The following is a 16873-nucleotide window of genomic DNA, read 5'->3' on the forward strand; positions in this document are numbered from 1 at the left end:
GAAAATTCTGAAGTGATTTGGAAAACCTTATTTTATGCAAATAAAATTTGCCAAATAGGAGCATAAAATTCATTTCAAAGGCTTAAGATTTGTTATCATGAATGAAATGTGTAATTACAGCTTTTAGATCTGATTTGAAGCAAGCTTCGAAGGAGTGCTTCAATGGAAATCTATGTCATCGGTTCGAAGCACTTTCTGAAGCTTTTTTTTTAAACAACTGTTTCAAACATACACATCTGTATCAAAGACAAATATATACAAAATGTATGGCTTTTGTTATAGCACGCTACAAAATTCTATGAGCAACCAGTATACAATGAAAATAAAATACACAATAAAATAAAATACAATAATAATAATAATAATAATAATAAATGAAGAAAAAAAGCTAGGGCTTTTCACATAACATGTATTTGTCAATTATACAAATAAGTTTAATAGCATTACTATTTTTCACCAGTCTAAGGCTCTTCAAAAAAGAAACTAACTCGTGAAAATAACAGAAATGTGGTTTCACCGTCAAGAATTTACATTTGTGTAGAAAAACACTTTTTGAAGCTTCAGTGTCAAACTGGTTTGTTGTTTCGTTCTGGTAAACCTACCGAATGGACACCGGCCTGTCTGTAGTGCCTCTAACGGCGAAAGGCAGTACTGCAGCTGGTTCTTGCCACTGGTAGCCTAGCCATTCAAAATAACGGGGATTTCCGACCCCTGGTAGCCTGCCCATAGGAATGAATTGCGAATTCGGACCCCTGGTAGCCCGGCTATTAAAATGAATGGGGAATTCAAACGACTAAGTCCGTTCGCTTGTTATCCACCTATTGCCATTCATACATCAGAATAAGCTTCATGTTCAACTATACAGGTCCAGATTTCACACGGAGTTAAAAATGAGAGTAATCATAATCATTATTTCAGTTATGTGTATAGGCTATATGTAACCTGGGTGAACACTAGATATATATTTTTTTTATGTAGAATATGTCCCTTGCTTGGCTCCAAAAAAGTTGTGTAACACAGCTGTTATGGGCGAATGATTCTTTGTGTGGCCAGTGACAAAAATTTGTGGATTAACAGTGTGGCACATTGCAGATGTGTGCGTGTATGGGCAGGTTGTAGGAGGGCTTGGTACTCTGGTGGGCTCACCACACGAAAAAATGCTGTTTGGTGAGATTGCAGTCCGGAGGGGAGGGTGGTGTAGGGGGGATGCAGGTGCTGGGGGACACCCAAAAAAAAAAAAACTTCAGTTTAATATTCTCATGCCCCGAGGACAAATTACAAGATTCATGATAGTAATCCGCAGAAGAGTTTGCATACTAATGTTGATATAAACATCAAATTTGCGTTTGCTTCCCAATTTTTAACCTGTGCCTGCATTCCTCCAGAAGGACAACAACAACAACACAGTGTAATGAAGAGCTTTTGATTGGCTCTCCCAGTAGCCAACCGGAATGCAGGGAATGTGTCCCTGGGAAGCTTCATCTTGTGTTTGCGCTCACCTGATACGTTACCTGGCTGAGAGCGCAGAGCCACAATCTCATTTACCTTTCCCAACACAGTCCACCACTGAGGCTCATTGTGTCCCGCATTCTCCAGCAGTCAGGTGTCCATTTGATGTTTTGGACTGCACTTGAAGAAAAAAAAAGAGACGAGCAGACATGGCTGTGGCAAACTTCCACTACGTTACTCGCATGAGCAGCGGCTTCAAGGTCTACATACTAGAGGGTAAGCTTTTGCTCTGCTTTTAAATTTTTGAGTTGATGATAGTGTAAATGTTTGAGCTGAATCATTTGAACATAATGATCACACACACATGATTGTATCTTGTTAAATTGTCATTGTTATATTTCTGTAACTCTAAATGGTGTATTTTCTAAAGAAACGGAAAATGATTCTTAACCAAACGTCTAAGCTTAGAGGCTATCAGAATGTGTTGCCATAGTGAGCCTGAGTCGGGGTTTTGTGATTAGCCGTCATTTAAAGAACAAAAAAAAGGATAATGCACCATATTACTTTCCTAATGAGGGAAAATATCCATGCCCGAGGCTGTAGAAAATCAGCATAGGTGTGGTTAAACCTGCTCCCACCCCCTCCCTCCACAATGGCTGTGAGTAGCTCACAGGTGTTGGGAGCACCAAGCAGCCGTTTTATACAATGCAAAATAGATCATCCGCCATTGTATTTGAATCAGTAAGCTGGTGGCAAGCTGGTTTTCTTTTGACGCATTAACTGAATGATTTGAATAGAGTGGAAGGACTGACATCAATGTGAATTTGAAGGTGCTAACTAACACAGTATGCACAGTAAGTCTCAATACGCATTCTCTAAATTTACTATGCAGGTCGTTTCAGAACATGAGGGCTAACTGAATACACAGTAGTAGTTTATTTAATTGTATTTAATTTAATTTTATTTTATTTTATTTTATTTTATTTTATTTTACCTTAAGGTAATAATGTTTGAGAACTAATTCTCATTTACAAACATGACCTGGACATTAATGATACAAATATTCCAATTAAAATATATCCATCCATCCATCCATTTTCTGTACCGCTTGTCCTCACAAGGGTCGCGGCAATTTAAAATATAACCAAAGCTAAACATTTAGCTATTGTTACTATATGTTTCATCTTGTGTGTCATCTGAAATTCCATCCATGACAAAACGACATGTTTTTTTCCATCATTACAAAATGTGTTGATTCCCCCCTTTGAAGGTGTGACTGGGACAAATGCCAGCATTATGCAGAAAAACAACATTTACCGTTAGCATTGAATCAGCTGTGTAGTGTTGTAACTCTCACAGATCAGGTCCATCGAGTTTTGCAACTTAACGGAGTTTGCAATTAACGGTGAGCCCGGGAAAAAAAGGAAGAGAAAAAAACCCAACGTTTTTTACACGAGAACTCAGCCATGCATGGATCAAAACAAGCAGCCTTTTTCTTCAGTCAAATTAATGAGTCCCATAATTCACAAATCTGACTTTGTGGCAAAGTGTATAAAAGCCTCCCATTCTTTCTTTTCTTCAGGTCAACCTCATCTGAGAAGTGAAGACAGATTCAGACATATGACAAATGAACGAACTCGGACCCCAACAGTGTATCCTAAACGCAAGCGCAGCCATGAAAGATGTCTCACCTTGGAGGAAAGGTTGGTAAATGTTACATTCAAGCTCACACTTTTATTTCTACGTTCCACCTGGTAATATTACATTTTTTGTTCATTAATTACAGGCGCGAGCGGGTCCTGAGTAGAAGCAATGGTAAAGCTGTGCAGAGAACAGCAACCGTACCAGCACCGGTACCACCAGCAGCCGCGTTTAACAACCCTCAAAGTCCCACTTCCACCTGGAGCCCGACACCCAGCCCAACCAGCCCTCTGCCCTCTCATGTGTACTACACCCCAGTCATGGATGAACCTCTTGCCCTCATCAAGAAACCCAGAAAGAACCCAGAGAGCACAGAAGAGAAGACTAAAAACGCCAGCACACGTCAGATCCAGGTAATGTTTTTTGGAAAAACAAAGCAAAACAGAAATCCCATTTCAAGGTCAATTAGGATGTCACCGAATACAGTTTGTGTCTTTGTAGTGTCAGTGTAGCTGCAGGCTAACCACCATTGAGGCACATCATGTGCAGTCAGGGAATCCAGCTGTACACACGCAGGTCCTAGCTTGTCCCAGCTATGCGACCCAGCCAGATTCGGGAAGAAAATGTGAGCAATGGAGGGAAGGAATGCCATCAACAAGACCAAACAAACTGTTCTCACTTTGACCTGTTTATGGACTGCGGGTGGGATCTGTCCTCTGTTGGCAAACCAGTTCAAGCAGTTTTCAAATCGTTTTATTTTCATGTTAAATTCATACACTGTTTTGAAAGGCTTGTTGCCGACATTTTAACACTAACTGAGTGGCAATTTCAAGGTGAAAATGTGTCGATTCAGATTCAGATTCAAACAACTTTATTTATCCCACGAGGGCCAGACCATTAACGGATAAGTGAATAAGCAGCATACATCGAGACGCACACCAAAGCACGGGACAGGGGGGAGATGTCTAGGAATAAAAGCCTACAGTTGGAGAACAAAATAAGCAAAATACAATAAGATTTTATTATTATTTTTTTAAATATAATAAGACCAAGACAAAATAAGAATAATAAAACAGCTGAAGAAATTATTCAGTAAATTACTCCTTTAAAAAAAAAAAAGGGCAATCATTTAATTCGCTGTAAAAAACTTGAAAAACATAGGAATGTTTTTTTCATTCTCAGTCAATTTTACATGGTGAGTATTGAGTACATTTTACTGTTTTATATTTTAAAAAAAGTAACTCAAGTATTGAGGAACGAACTCATGACCTTCAGCTTGGGAGACAACCACCATGCCACCTTTGTTTGCTGTTACACTGCATTGATAAGACCACTTGGAGGTTTGAGGATTCCACCTGACTCCTGAAATATACTAACACACAGCAGGAGCAGCATGGCTCATGTGGTAGAGTGCTTGTATCCCAAGTTGATGGTCATGAGTTTGTGCCTCTATATTTGAGATACTTTTTTTTTTCTTCAATAAACTTGTCAAATGTACTCAGTACTCTCCTTAAATTTACTTATAATTTCTGAGTTAAAAAAATCTTCTAGGATTCTTCAAGTAAATTGTATTTATTTATTTTCAATGAATGGATTTTATCACAAAAATAGATACTGGTATGTTCATCATACCAAATATGACACCAATCCCTATGCAAATACACATACAATTCATTTCAATATTTATTTTTTAAAAGAAGCACTATTTAAATTGTAAGTGTTTTTTTACACCAAATTGCATTGTTATGAATTCAGAGAGATCACACTGATATTAAATAATGTATCATATTAAATACAAGACATTTTGAGCCCTCTATTTCATGAGTATATATATTTTTTTACCATTAAAACCCTGATATGATCACACACATGCATTGCACTGATAAGCCATTAGAGGGCAGTATCACGCAGCTGATGGCTTTTCCAGCGACCTTGCACGATCGTCCCAATTGAGACACCTATACTTATTAATAGTGGGAAATTTCTGATTATTGGAAATATTAATATGTTTGAGATGTCTGTTTATTATTATATTTTTGACAGTTATAAATGTACATATTTAAAGCATTGTGACCGGATGTATCAAATATGATACAAATCAAGTCATACGAGGAAGTTGATTAAAAAAAAAAAAGGTTTGTTCAAAAGGACCAATAAATACTCTATTTACAAAGAATCCGAATCTTCTCTCATATTTCATGGTTCAGGCTTTATAGGGTTAAATAACCATCACCGTACTTTTATTTTCAGATACGTCCATCTGTGATCACTTGTGTCTCTTCGCTAAGAAAGCCCACCGTGAGCTGCGATGTTCACCAGAGTCAGGCATCAGGTGTGTTTCACTCTCCATACCACTGCCTGTGCATCACAATTTCAAATAAATAAGTAAATACAATCCTCTCACCACTACTCTTCATGTACTTTCCTCTTCAGTTGTCCCCAAATGCAATTACGACCGTGTGGTTGAGGAGCATTTCCAGAGGAGCCTTGGAGCAAATTACCAGAAGACTCACTCTCAGCAGCTCTCTATCAGCGTGTCAGTGGATGACCACTTTGCCAAGGCCTTGGGAGATAAGTGGCTGCAGATTAAGTCCAAGTCTTCCTCCTGCTCATCTACACCCCCCAGCAGTCCGAGCATTTCTCACTCACCGGCCTACATGCAAAGCCCGCATCCATCCATGAAAGAGTCGGCAAGCAAATCGCCACCGGCCTCCAGCCATTGGTCTGTAAATTAACTCAAAAATGACCTGTGACCTTGCATGGCAGGGAATTGACTTTTAACATAGCAAGTTTTCCACGCCACTTGTTGACCAATGGACAGTTTATAAAAGGGTGATGTGAGATTGGACCCCAGTGTGCTCTTCACTGATGCAGACCATTGTAGCATCAATGTCTTGTTACATTTCTTTCTTCCGTCTTACCAGCTGAAGAGGATCGTCAAATTATTCCTTCACATTTCCTGTTTGTTTTTTGTCACATTATATTTCATAGCATTATATTTATATTCATTTCATTGTTATGCTTTACCTGGCATTTGATGTGTACAGTTGTGATTACATTTGTTATTCAAAAGACAGACCTTAAAAGGCTTTGAAAAGTTTGGAATAATTAAAAATGTTAAATAAAGATGATTTTTTTCCTTTTTCTTTTGTAAGGACAGAGACCCTCTCATTGGCAGTCTAATTCATTTGTTTGTTAATGGATGCAAAATATCAAGCAAAAAACTCTTTTTGGAATGTGAGACTGGGAAGGGCATTGCCCCAGACAAGTGCAATGAGTCAGTATACGTCTGGGACACGTCCGGTGCACACATAGTGTTTTACATAGAGAGGTGTTGCCACACACACAAAGTGGAAATTAAATTGATGTGTGAATAACATTTTACTGTAAATTTGAGGGAATGTAGCCTGCGTGTAGAAACATGCATAAGACCTTGTGTTCTGACATTCCTGTCTCCTGAGAAAATGACTGTGAGATCCTACAGATCCTGTTTGGCAAGGGATAGGAGGGAGGGAAGAGGGGAATGGAAGGGTTGGGCTTGAGAACGAGCCGAGCGCTTCAGTTACTTATTTGCATGCCCTATCTTGTCTGGCCTTAAATATGATCATGCTCAAAAGGTTTACTGTGACTTAACTGGTACTTGATTCATGGTTTTGTATATTTAAAGAGGGTGAATAAAATATCACAATTTAAGGAGTAATATGTTTAAATCAAAATGTCTTAAATTCATGTCTACAACAACACACTACTTTTTGCACCTCCAACAAAAGGGACTATATTGAGCGCTGCTGCTTTTCATCAAGCTCTGTAACTAGTTGTGTCTCCTAAGAACACGAATTGCCCTGGGGATTGTGAGTTGGGGCTCTAGCACCATCTAGAGGCGGTTGCGTTCTTAGCAACAACGCGACTAATGAAGATTAAAACGATACTTCGCTGACACCGACAGTGAGTGGACCGTGCAGGTGTAGGCCTGTCTAATAAAATTATGTTTTGTGAGTGTATAATGGTAGGTAAATTACCAAAACCCAACTGTATTTATACAATAAGTATGATCTCTAAACCGAACTTTGGAAGACTGAATAAGGCATTTAAACTGTTATTGTACACTCAAAACAAAGCAGCCATGAGAATAGCAGAAGAACATATTCTCACGCTGCTGTAAAAACAAATGCTCATTGTATTTACACTGAGCAACAACATTAAAAAAATATATAATAATATATATATATATATATATACATTAAATACAGCCCAAAATAATGTTTACTAGAGTATAGTGGCAATTCCATTTAAGCGTCAGGAAAATTGGCAGAATTTAGGATAATGTCACAAAACCTCTCCAGCTGTCAGAATATCAAATCTGCCCGGAAACAATCATCAATGAGGAATGAATAGAACTTTGAGTGACCTAAATATGGGAGCAATGAAACCCGAGCAAACTCAAGAATAAAAAGAGTTAGGTGGAATAAATAAGTAGAGTTGTAATATTTGCATGTGGCAAACAAAGGTAATTTACACAGACAAAATCTAGAGGTATACATAATGTTCCATCATTACTTACTTTTGCGCTAAAACGATGTTCAAACTGGCTTAAAAATAATTCTCTGAATACACATTAACTGTCAAAAGTGTCAGTCTCACTTGAGAATCAGCACCATTAGAAAAGGTCACATCCTCTACAGAAATGTCAAACGATTCTAACTCATTCATTACATAGCTAACAGGCACTCAATAAATAAGTAACAAGGAGGAAGCCATCAGCAGATTTGGACGCACCGTAGCATTTCGGAAACAAGTACATTATGCTGACACACAATGAGTTTGAGTACATTTTTTCTGTAAGAGCCATTAACGGGCGCATAACAGGTTGAACAATAACACATTTTTGTGATGGCTTCACTCTTTGCATGAGTACACATACATCATTGAATCACCTCTGCAGCCATTAGTTGACTGCTTAGTCTATTATAAAATACTTACTCTGTGATAAGATAGATATTTCTCATAACAGTGCATACTTTTCTGTGATGTAAGGGGGAGAATGAAATCCTCCTGGAACAATGACAGAATGATTTAATAAATTATTATGGACGTTTATTGTTGTCAAGATAAGTAGGGGGCTTGTTTAGAAAACAAACAAACATATCATTCTATACTGGTATACTTTGAGTATATTCAAATTTGACTCCCAATGTTCAGAACATTTTTTTCTTTCTTGAGAAATTCCTTAAAGAACACAATCATTATTTTGTTTCATCATGAAAGGTGGAACATTAGCTATGGGGCAGCGCAAGTCTCATGACCACAGTGAAAAGGCGTGCACTCAACCTGCTCAGTATATAAACTGTAGACCGGCAGCCACCGCTGCTGTATGGCCAGCACTTTGTATTTTCATTGAGGCTGCCTGGCTCCTAACAGCGGGACACGCAACAAAGAACAGAGTCAACTTTCACTCCTGGCACAAATGTGAGTACAGACTGTTTCTCCTCTCTTCCCTTCTCCTGTCCTGTGCTTGCTTTCTTGTGTTTTTTTTACCATCATGTTGCTCAATTCGTGTTATGCAAGAACAGCTAAGGAGATTAAAATGCCATTATTTTCTATTGTGATGCTGACTAATTATTCATGGCTCTCAAGCACTCAAATGTCATGTTTTGAAGCAGAACTAGTGTTGGTGTCAAGTCACGTTATCATTACATAACGGTCACAGACAAAACGGATTAAAACAAAGATCATCCATTTTTTGTAATTCACAACATTACAGTCCTCCATATCAGTCAAAATCCTCAATCAAGTACAATGTCACCTGATGTCTATTTTAAGGCCAAAGGGCTTGTTGCTGCTGTTCTTGCTATTCATTCAAGTGCGTTCCGCATATGGAAGTCAGAAGCGTGGCCTGATCAAGCACCACCCTTCTCCGCCTCCCGCCACCCTAACTGCTTAGATAGATAACACTGCAGTTGGGCTTTTACTTACCTCTCACCAGTATTGGCATTTATTACTTTCACTTCCCTCTTCCTCTGATTCATAAATCATCGCTGTAAAATTAAAATGTCATCAATGTCATGGCCGTGATAAAATATTGTTAAGGTAAAGGGAACAATGTATGGCTTTTGCGTTATTGTTGACTAATCCATGTGCTTCTGTTTTTGCAGCATACCTCACCACAGGTTTGCTGTCAAAATGGATGCCATTCCCTTCTTCCAGATAGCCGACCATCTTGCATGGATTCCTGTAAACAAGCCAAACAAACCTAGATAGCAGTACTGTACACAACTGCTTGACGTATTTTTGATTTTGATTTTTTTTATCACATATTGACTCTTGGATTGAAACTTCCTTTACGACTCAATGATGGATTCGCCCACGCCGGTGGCTGTCACAGCTGCCACTAGCGCGGTTGCTCTGGCCTCTCAGTCAGACATGTCCGGTTACTTGTGGCTCTTGATAATAGGTTTTGTCATTGCCTTTGTCCTGGCTTTTTCCGTCGGGGCCAACGATGTGGCCAACTCCTTCGGCACGGCAGTCGGCTCCCGGGTTGTCACTTTGCGACAGGCCTGCGTCCTGGCCACCATCTTTGAGACAGTCGGCTCGGTCCTGCTGGGGGCCAAAGTCAGTGAGACCATCCGCAAGGGCATCATTGACGTCCAGATGTACAACGGGTCTGAACATGTCCTCATGGCGGGGTCGATAAGTGCGATGTGTGGTAAGCATTCTAATACGTGTGACTTGTCATTTGAGTTGACCGGAAATTTGAATTAAAAAAAAAAAGAGACGTCTTTGCAGTCGTTTCCAAACTTTGAGGGAAGGTCTTGTTCTGCTTTTACAGGCTCTGCTGTGTGGCAGTTGACCGCATCATTCCTGAGGCTGCCCATTTCCGGAACTCACTGCATTGTTGGAGCCACAATTGGGTTTTCTATGGTAGCCAGAGGTCACCATGGGGTCAAATGGGTGGAGCTTCTCCGCATAGGTGAGTATATTAAGTTGTTTCTACTGACATGTGGTGTGTGAATTGGACATGTTTTTAAAATCTCTGGATTATGTTTTTTTTTTTTGGGCAGTGGCATCCTGGTTCCTGTCTCCAGTGCTGTCTGGGATCGTGTCAGGGGTTCTGTTTTACTTTGTTCGCAAATTCATTCTTAATAAGGTGAGACATTTTATTGTCATTGTCATTTAAATCTGTTCTGTTGTCAGGCATGTACTGTATATATAACCAAGCAAAGTAAAATAGTCACCCCCCCACGCCCAATTTTTTTTTTATTGACAATAATATGTTCAATGCAGCCCCACTAGTCTAAATATGGTATTTTGGTTAATATATCCACAAATGTAATATTAATCAAAATTGCATGTATAGACAAGTGAGGTCACATATAACATAATATTGTCAACAAATGCTTAACGTTGAATTCTCCTTTAAAATACAGTGACATTTTACAAACCTTTCAGAAATGTAGAAAATTTACCGAATTAGGCAATGATTGAGCAACATTTTGCGGTTTTGTCCATATTACCGGACTGGGTAATATGGACATTCTGGCGCGTTCCCACACTACCTTGTTGTCATACAAATGTGATGTAAAAAAAACTTACAAATATCGGCCATTCTATTATATACACACTGACTGCCCACCTTTGTTACTAAGTGTGTTTCCAAGTCACAATAATTTGATACTAAAAGTAGCAAAATTGTAATACATGACTAGAAACAATAGAAATTGAACTCTTTTACACCATCTGTACCCATCTGTACAAAAATAACACATGAAAGAGGCAAAACATATTCACAGTTTTTTTTTGTTACGGCAACCAAACATAATTGTAACGCCACCTCCAATGTCCAGGGCTGTCTCAAGTTAGCGTCAGTCAGCTGAAGTCGTGCATCAGAAATGGCGTAAACAGGTTTCAAAATAAAAGCACAAAGAGGAAGTGCTGTGTTAGCTGCCTTAATCTTGTTGATGTAACAGCGTTTGTAAATGTGCCTTGTTTAGTGTAAAATGGCTTATCCCATTTAATGTACACTTTTCTATATGTCCTTTTTTGTACTTTTGCCCATTTTATGTTCTCACATTTGTTCAAATAAACACCAATTACAATCTTGTGAGCACATTTAATTTTGTTTAGTTTTTGATCAAATGCAATATGAATGTCATGTCATGTCATGTATTATATCAATAACCACTTCTTTCAAAACTATTTTTTGAAAGAAATGCAGCAAATAATTTAAATTTGTGCTTATGTTCTGCTGTACACTAACTTGACACATACATAATTATCAATTGTACGGCAGGCTGACCCGCTGCCCAATGGCCTCCGAGCTCTTCCAATATTCTACGCTGTCACTGTGGGCATCAACCTGTTCTCAATCCTCTTTACAGGAGCATCAAGTGAGTCATTCCAATGCACACATGACAACACCATAGTAAAATATAATGAACCATAACTATTGCTATGTAAAAACACAGAGGAGTTGCCCTCTTTCACTGATCTTATCCCACCTCATAACACCTTCTGCGCACATGTCCACTGCAGCAATTATCATCTGACGCAGCATTGCAGAAAACCCTTACTTGTGGTAATTGCATCAAACTTATGCCCGGTATTTGATATATATATTTTTTTTAATGGGACGTTTTTTCTAGATAACCTGCAGTTGCTTTCAAAATTAAAAAAAAAAGCTCAGTCAAGGAATATTTGTCATTAATCTTTAGTAATTAATGTAATTCTCAAATAAAGTTTACTCAGATCAAAATAAATAAATAAATAATGAAAAAATAATGAATGCGCGTTAAGCCAGAAGTTACCCTGAACAAACTAATATATTATCGGAGCATTGCAAGACATCCATAAATTCTGAAAATTATAACCTATACATAAAGGCAGCAGATGTAAAATTCCGATGCTGATAAGTTTTTGTTCCAAAACTGCATTCGAGGAAGGTGACACGTTGTGTTACAAGAAGTTATGTAATATAACTAGTGGAGTCAAAAGTAATTGTGTTAAGTTTGAGTTAAACTAATTATTTTCACGTGCGATTAATGACGACCTCTTACTTGGAAAGCCTGTACTTGGGGAATTCCAGTCGCAATGCAATAGACATATATTTGCGGAAACTGGGGTCAAATTGTAAAGTAGCTAAATTTGTTTTCAAAGTTTGATATTAATGAGCTTGGGGTGGGACTTAATACGTTTTTCTTCCTCCCACTCCTTTTCAGGCAAGGTTTAGAAATTGATAAATTGTTGATTTTGATTGCTGCCTGAAATAAATGAACAATGAATGAATGAAGTTGTATTTTACAATTAAATTTTTTTGCACAATTTCACAAGTTACTACATGTTAAAAATTAGATCGCTCTTAATATGAAAAGAAAATGCACAGAGCTGTCGCCAACATCATACAAATGCAATTATGTCATCTAGTGGCAGAAAAATGACCTCAACACAAATCAACATCATACTCGTTTTTTTTACAGTACAGTACATCTTTTTAATTAAATTTTAACTAAAATTTAAAAATTATAAATAATTAATAATAATATATATATATATATATATAATTGTATATTTTACTGTAGATTTAGAACATAAATTTGTGGTTAACTATTGAAGTCATGCGATTAATTACAATAAACATTTTAATCACCGGACACCCCTAAAAATAACTACATTGAAGACAAAATAAATAAAGACAAATAAATATTAAAAGATTGAAGTTGGCTGGTGAAGTCGGTCGGGGTCCTTAATTTTCTCAGACTTCGCAACTCGGATCTCCCAGTTCAAAGGGGCGAGTATGAGTTAAAAAAATGCCTTGAATGCAGCATTATATTATTATATTTATATTATGTATTTGTACACAGTGCTGGGATTTGACAAGGTGCCATGGTGGGGTTCGCTGTGCATCTCGCTAGGAAGCGGTGTCATCACAGCATTGCTCGTTTGGTTTGTCGTCTGTCCACGCCTGAAGATGAAAATAAAACGTGAGTATATTGTGCGAAAACCCCCACAAAGGACTGCGTTGTTTTTGTACATGCAGCTGAAGATCTCTTGTGTGGCTCTTGAGAAGAAAAAATAGGCTCTGCTCCCTGCGAGGCTCCTCTGCTAGAGAAGAATGCTAATCACCATGCTCAAGCAGCGGACATAGCGATACCCCACCAGCCTCAACCTCCAGAAGACAGTCAGAATGTCTCTTTTCAACTTGGAGGTTCCCAAGAGGCTGACTTAGACATGGTGGCCAAAGACTTAGATGTTAGCAATGGTAAGAAAGATTGGATTAGTCCATGCTTTCAGATATATTTGGTGTTGTCGAATACATTAAGTCCACAAATGAAATGATATCCTTTATTTTTACAGGACTCGATGGTAACATTGGTCCCATGATGATCACGGACCCTCAGAGCGGACGCCTGCACGCAATCCATAAGGACTCCAGTCTTTACAAAGACCTGCTCCACAAGTTACACATGGCCAAGGTCGGCGATTGCATCGGTGACTGTGACACAGAGGAGCGGCCCATTCGGAGAAACAACAGCTACACATCCTACACCATGGCCATCTACGGCATCCAGGGAGACGGAGACGACTGGCGGAGGAGGTCCCGAGCGGACAGCCGCGGCAGCGGCAGTTCAGTAATGACCAGAGGAAGTTCAGTGGAGGATGCCAGCGTGACACAGGAGGCCACTTGGGAGCATCCTCCTGACGAAGATGAGCTGGAGCTCGATCAAGCGGCTGTTTCTTCACTTTTTCAGTTTCTTCAGATACTCACGGCATGCTTTGGCTCCTTTGCGCACGGGGGGAATGATGTCAGGTGAGAATGGAAAAAGGGAGGAAGTGGTAGTAATCTATGCTAGTGATTTTTGGACTAAACCACACAAATAACAAAGTCTAAGGCATAATTATTAGCACACCTAAGCCCAATGGAAAAATGATTGCATACACCAGTCATGCTCACTCTGCGGTTTCTTTGGCCATATGGGGCCCACCAGGGCTTCGTTCTACCACCCACACAGTAGCAAAATTGCATGTAGAAAGACTAGAGGGATTATGGAATGCTTTAGGTACACCTCAATTCATTTAAATTGATTTCTTATTCAATTACTGTATTTCTAATTATGACGCATAGATTTTTTTCCCCACGCAGACTGAAATATTTTAGGATTTATTTGACAGAATTTTAGTGATTATGTTAAGTTCATCATCTCAAGAAATTGGAATATTACAAAACAAAATCAAAAATTGAATCAAAATGATTCAATTGGTTCCCCCCAGAGAGATACTAGTACAATTACCAATACCAAGTACCGATACCACCAGTAGTATTGATGCATAACCCCCCCACAAAAAAAAATAGAGTGACAAGTAATTTTAAGACCTATATATCCCACCATAGCATTTCCTTAAAGGGGAAGACAACCCCTCCAAAATTTCTTGACAACAATATGTTTTATGCAGCCCCACTAGTCTAAATACGCTAATCTGGTTAATATTTCATTAGTGGAAAATGAGTTAAGTAACAAAATCCAGTAGTTTAAAAAAAAATCAGAAGGCAGCCATTTTGCCACTTGCTGTCGAGTGAAATGACATCACAGTTGCTCAGGGCTCAGGCAACGACCAATCACAGATCACCTATTTTTTCAAGCTGACCTATGATTGGTCGTTGCCTGAACAACTGTGGTGCCATCTTCAGTAGACAGCAAGTGGCAAAATGGCCGCCCCCTGAGTTAGATAAATACAGCTGTATTTTGCTGCATAACTCATATTCCACAAACGTAATATCAATCAAAATGTCATGTTTGTATGTTTATATGGTTAAAAAAAAAATAATGAAAAGAAAAAAAAGAGAGAGCAATGATGATGACATGTCAAATCGGTAAAATTACCGAATGAACAATACTGAGCTCTCTCGGCCAAGAAAAAAAAAAAGGGAAAAAAAGAAGAAAAAAAGAAGAGAGAAAAAAAAAAAGAATGTCATGTTTAGACTAGTGAGGACATATTACTGTCAAGAAATACTTAAGGTTGCAGGGAATTAATGGCAATTTTCTATTTTCTAATTTCTAGTTCCTGATCGTAAAACGGCCACAAGAGGGCGGCTAATACTGGTATGAGTTACTGACGCGAGTACCGATATCTTGAACTCGCCCATCCCTAGATTTTAACACGAAGATTAGGCAGTCATCGGTCTTGAGAATTATTAATTTTTTTGATGGTTTCCAATTTATTAAGATGTATCTGTATGAAATATTCGTTAATAAGCACAGCGTCATCTACCGAATCTAGTGGAGCACAAGTCCACTTTACCCCAAATGCTTGTCGGTGTGTGTGTGTGTTTTTCAAACATCTATGAATTGATTGACAGCATATTTCGCTCTCTCTAGCAATGCCATTGGTCCACTCGTGGCCCTCTGGCTTTTGTACGAGAGCGGTTCTGTGGCATCCAATGCAGCAACTCCTATCTGGCTACTTCTGTACGGCGGCGTAGGCATCAGCATGGGACTGTGGGTATGGGGCCGCAGGGTGATTCAGACCATGGGCAAAGATCTTACGCCCATTACACCCTCTAGGTATGATGCAATACTCATCGTTACGTGACACAGTTCAAGCACGTTTACACGCCATCTTCCATTTTAGTGGTTTCAGCATCGAGCTGGCCTCCGCCCTGACAGTTGTTGCGGCATCCAATGTTGGGCTTCCTGTCAGCACAACACACTGCAAGGTAAAGGATTCTGAATATGTAAACACATAATCATAATGAGTAATGTTGTCTCAGTTATCAGTTGCCACATTATGTGAACGCAGGTGGGATCCGTGGTTGCGGTGGGCTGGCTGCGCTCAAGGAAATCAGTGGACTGGCATTTGTTCAGGAACATATTTATTGCCTGGTTTGTCACGGTTCCTGTCTCAGGTCTCATCAGCGCTGCCATCATGGCGCTCTTCGTATATGTCATTCTGTGATCAGGATCTTCAGTCGTTGCATTGTATCCTCAAGAAGAAATGTCATATGTTGCATTGATCGGCACGAAGCATGTATTTTAAATAAATAACTGAGTAAAGTAATTAATTAATTAATTAATTAATTAATTAATTAATTAATTGACATTGATTAAGACAAAACATTGTGAGATGCATAAATTGCACATACCCTCTATTAGATATTCATGTACATATTGAGGTCAAATCGAGTTTGGTTGTAATGTGAGTGATGTAATAAGATAATTATGTTTTTATGATGCTGAATGTATATTGCAGTGGTGTAGAACTGTGCAACTTGTATGTCATATTTATGTTGCAACATCATTTTTCGTTATTATGTATTTATCATTCTGTGTAGTTTGTAATCGAGATTAAAAAAATATTGAGCAGTTGTAAAATGAATACAATATTGTCTATGTTGATATGTTTCGTACATTTCCTGCATAGGAAATAGAATATATAGCCATAAAAAAAACAGGGCACATTGAGCGGTTAGTCTTGATTTTAAAACCACAGTAACAATATTTTTCTAGTGCCATCTCGCACCTCAGGTCACGTCCGCAGCTGCCATGCTGGAGGTTATCGTTTAAAGGTGCCAATTTGGTATATGGGCGAAAAGATAGAACATTTGTCATATTTCCCAATATGTGTTGAAACCTTTCCTTTTTCAGGTAAACCTCGTCTGGAGACATGCTGACTGGACTAAATCTTGGACAATATTTTTTATTTGTTTTTGCCTTTGTCTGCTACTTGTTATAACATTATTGCCCTGCTTGCATGATTAATTGCCTGCCTGCAACTTCCTCTTTCGTTTACTTTC

The 16873-nt window shown here is 38.7% G+C and overlaps 2 protein-coding genes across 2 annotated transcripts; both read left to right on the forward strand.

Moving 5' to 3' along the window:
* Positions 1–1516: 1516 nt before the first annotated feature.
* On the forward strand, positions 1517–6790 carry vgll4l (vestigial like 4 like). The gene is made up of 5 exons (XM_086076387.1): positions 1517–1725; positions 3032–3152; positions 3236–3503; positions 5341–5422; positions 5524–6790. Exons 1-5 carry the CDS (start codon positions 1659–1661, stop codon positions 5823–5825), a joined length of 840 nt encoding a protein of 279 aa, XP_085932513.1. The 5' UTR covers positions 1517–1658; the 3' UTR covers positions 5826–6790.
* A 1619-nt stretch (positions 6791–8409) lies between these two features.
* Positions 8410–16537, forward strand: slc20a1a (solute carrier family 20 member 1a). The gene is made up of 11 exons (XM_086076277.1): positions 8410–8556; positions 9243–9793; positions 9917–10057; positions 10149–10234; positions 11378–11474; positions 12945–13064; positions 13151–13342; positions 13438–13891; positions 15459–15644; positions 15712–15796; positions 15880–16537. Exons 2-11 carry the CDS (start codon positions 9439–9441, stop codon positions 16033–16035), a joined length of 1872 nt encoding a protein of 623 aa, XP_085932403.1. The 5' UTR covers positions 8410–8556; positions 9243–9438; the 3' UTR covers positions 16036–16537.
* Positions 16538–16873: the final 336 nt, after the last annotated feature.

The sequence above is a fragment of the Leptonotus elevatus genome, chromosome 5 (assembly GCF_054856555.1).
Source record: "Leptonotus elevatus isolate MCC_2025b chromosome 5, RoL_Lele_1.0, whole genome shotgun sequence".
NCBI classification, from domain to species: domain Eukaryota; kingdom Metazoa; phylum Chordata; class Actinopteri; order Syngnathiformes; family Syngnathidae; genus Leptonotus; species Leptonotus elevatus.

Bases quoted from the DNA above. Each gene is read 5' to 3' on its own strand.
- slc20a1a (XM_086076277.1), top strand. From the start codon at position 9,439: ATGATGGATTCGCCCACGCCGGTGGCTGTCACAGCTGCCACTAGCGCG. The intron at 10,058-10,148 runs GTGAGTATATTA...TTTTTTGGGCAG, and splicing joins GGTGGAGCTTCTCCGCATAG to TGGCATCCTGGTTCCTGTCT. The intron at 10,235-11,377 runs GTGAGACATTTT...ATTGTACGGCAG, and splicing joins GCAAATTCATTCTTAATAAG to GCTGACCCGCTGCCCAATGG.
- vgll4l (XM_086076387.1), top strand. From the start codon at position 1,659: ATGGCTGTGGCAAACTTCCACTACGTTACTCGCATGAGCAGCGGCTTC. The intron at 1,726-3,031 runs GTAAGCTTTTGC...TCTTTTCTTCAG, and splicing joins CAAGGTCTACATACTAGAGG to GTCAACCTCATCTGAGAAGT. The intron at 3,153-3,235 runs GTTGGTAAATGT...CATTAATTACAG, and splicing joins TGTCTCACCTTGGAGGAAAG to GCGCGAGCGGGTCCTGAGTA.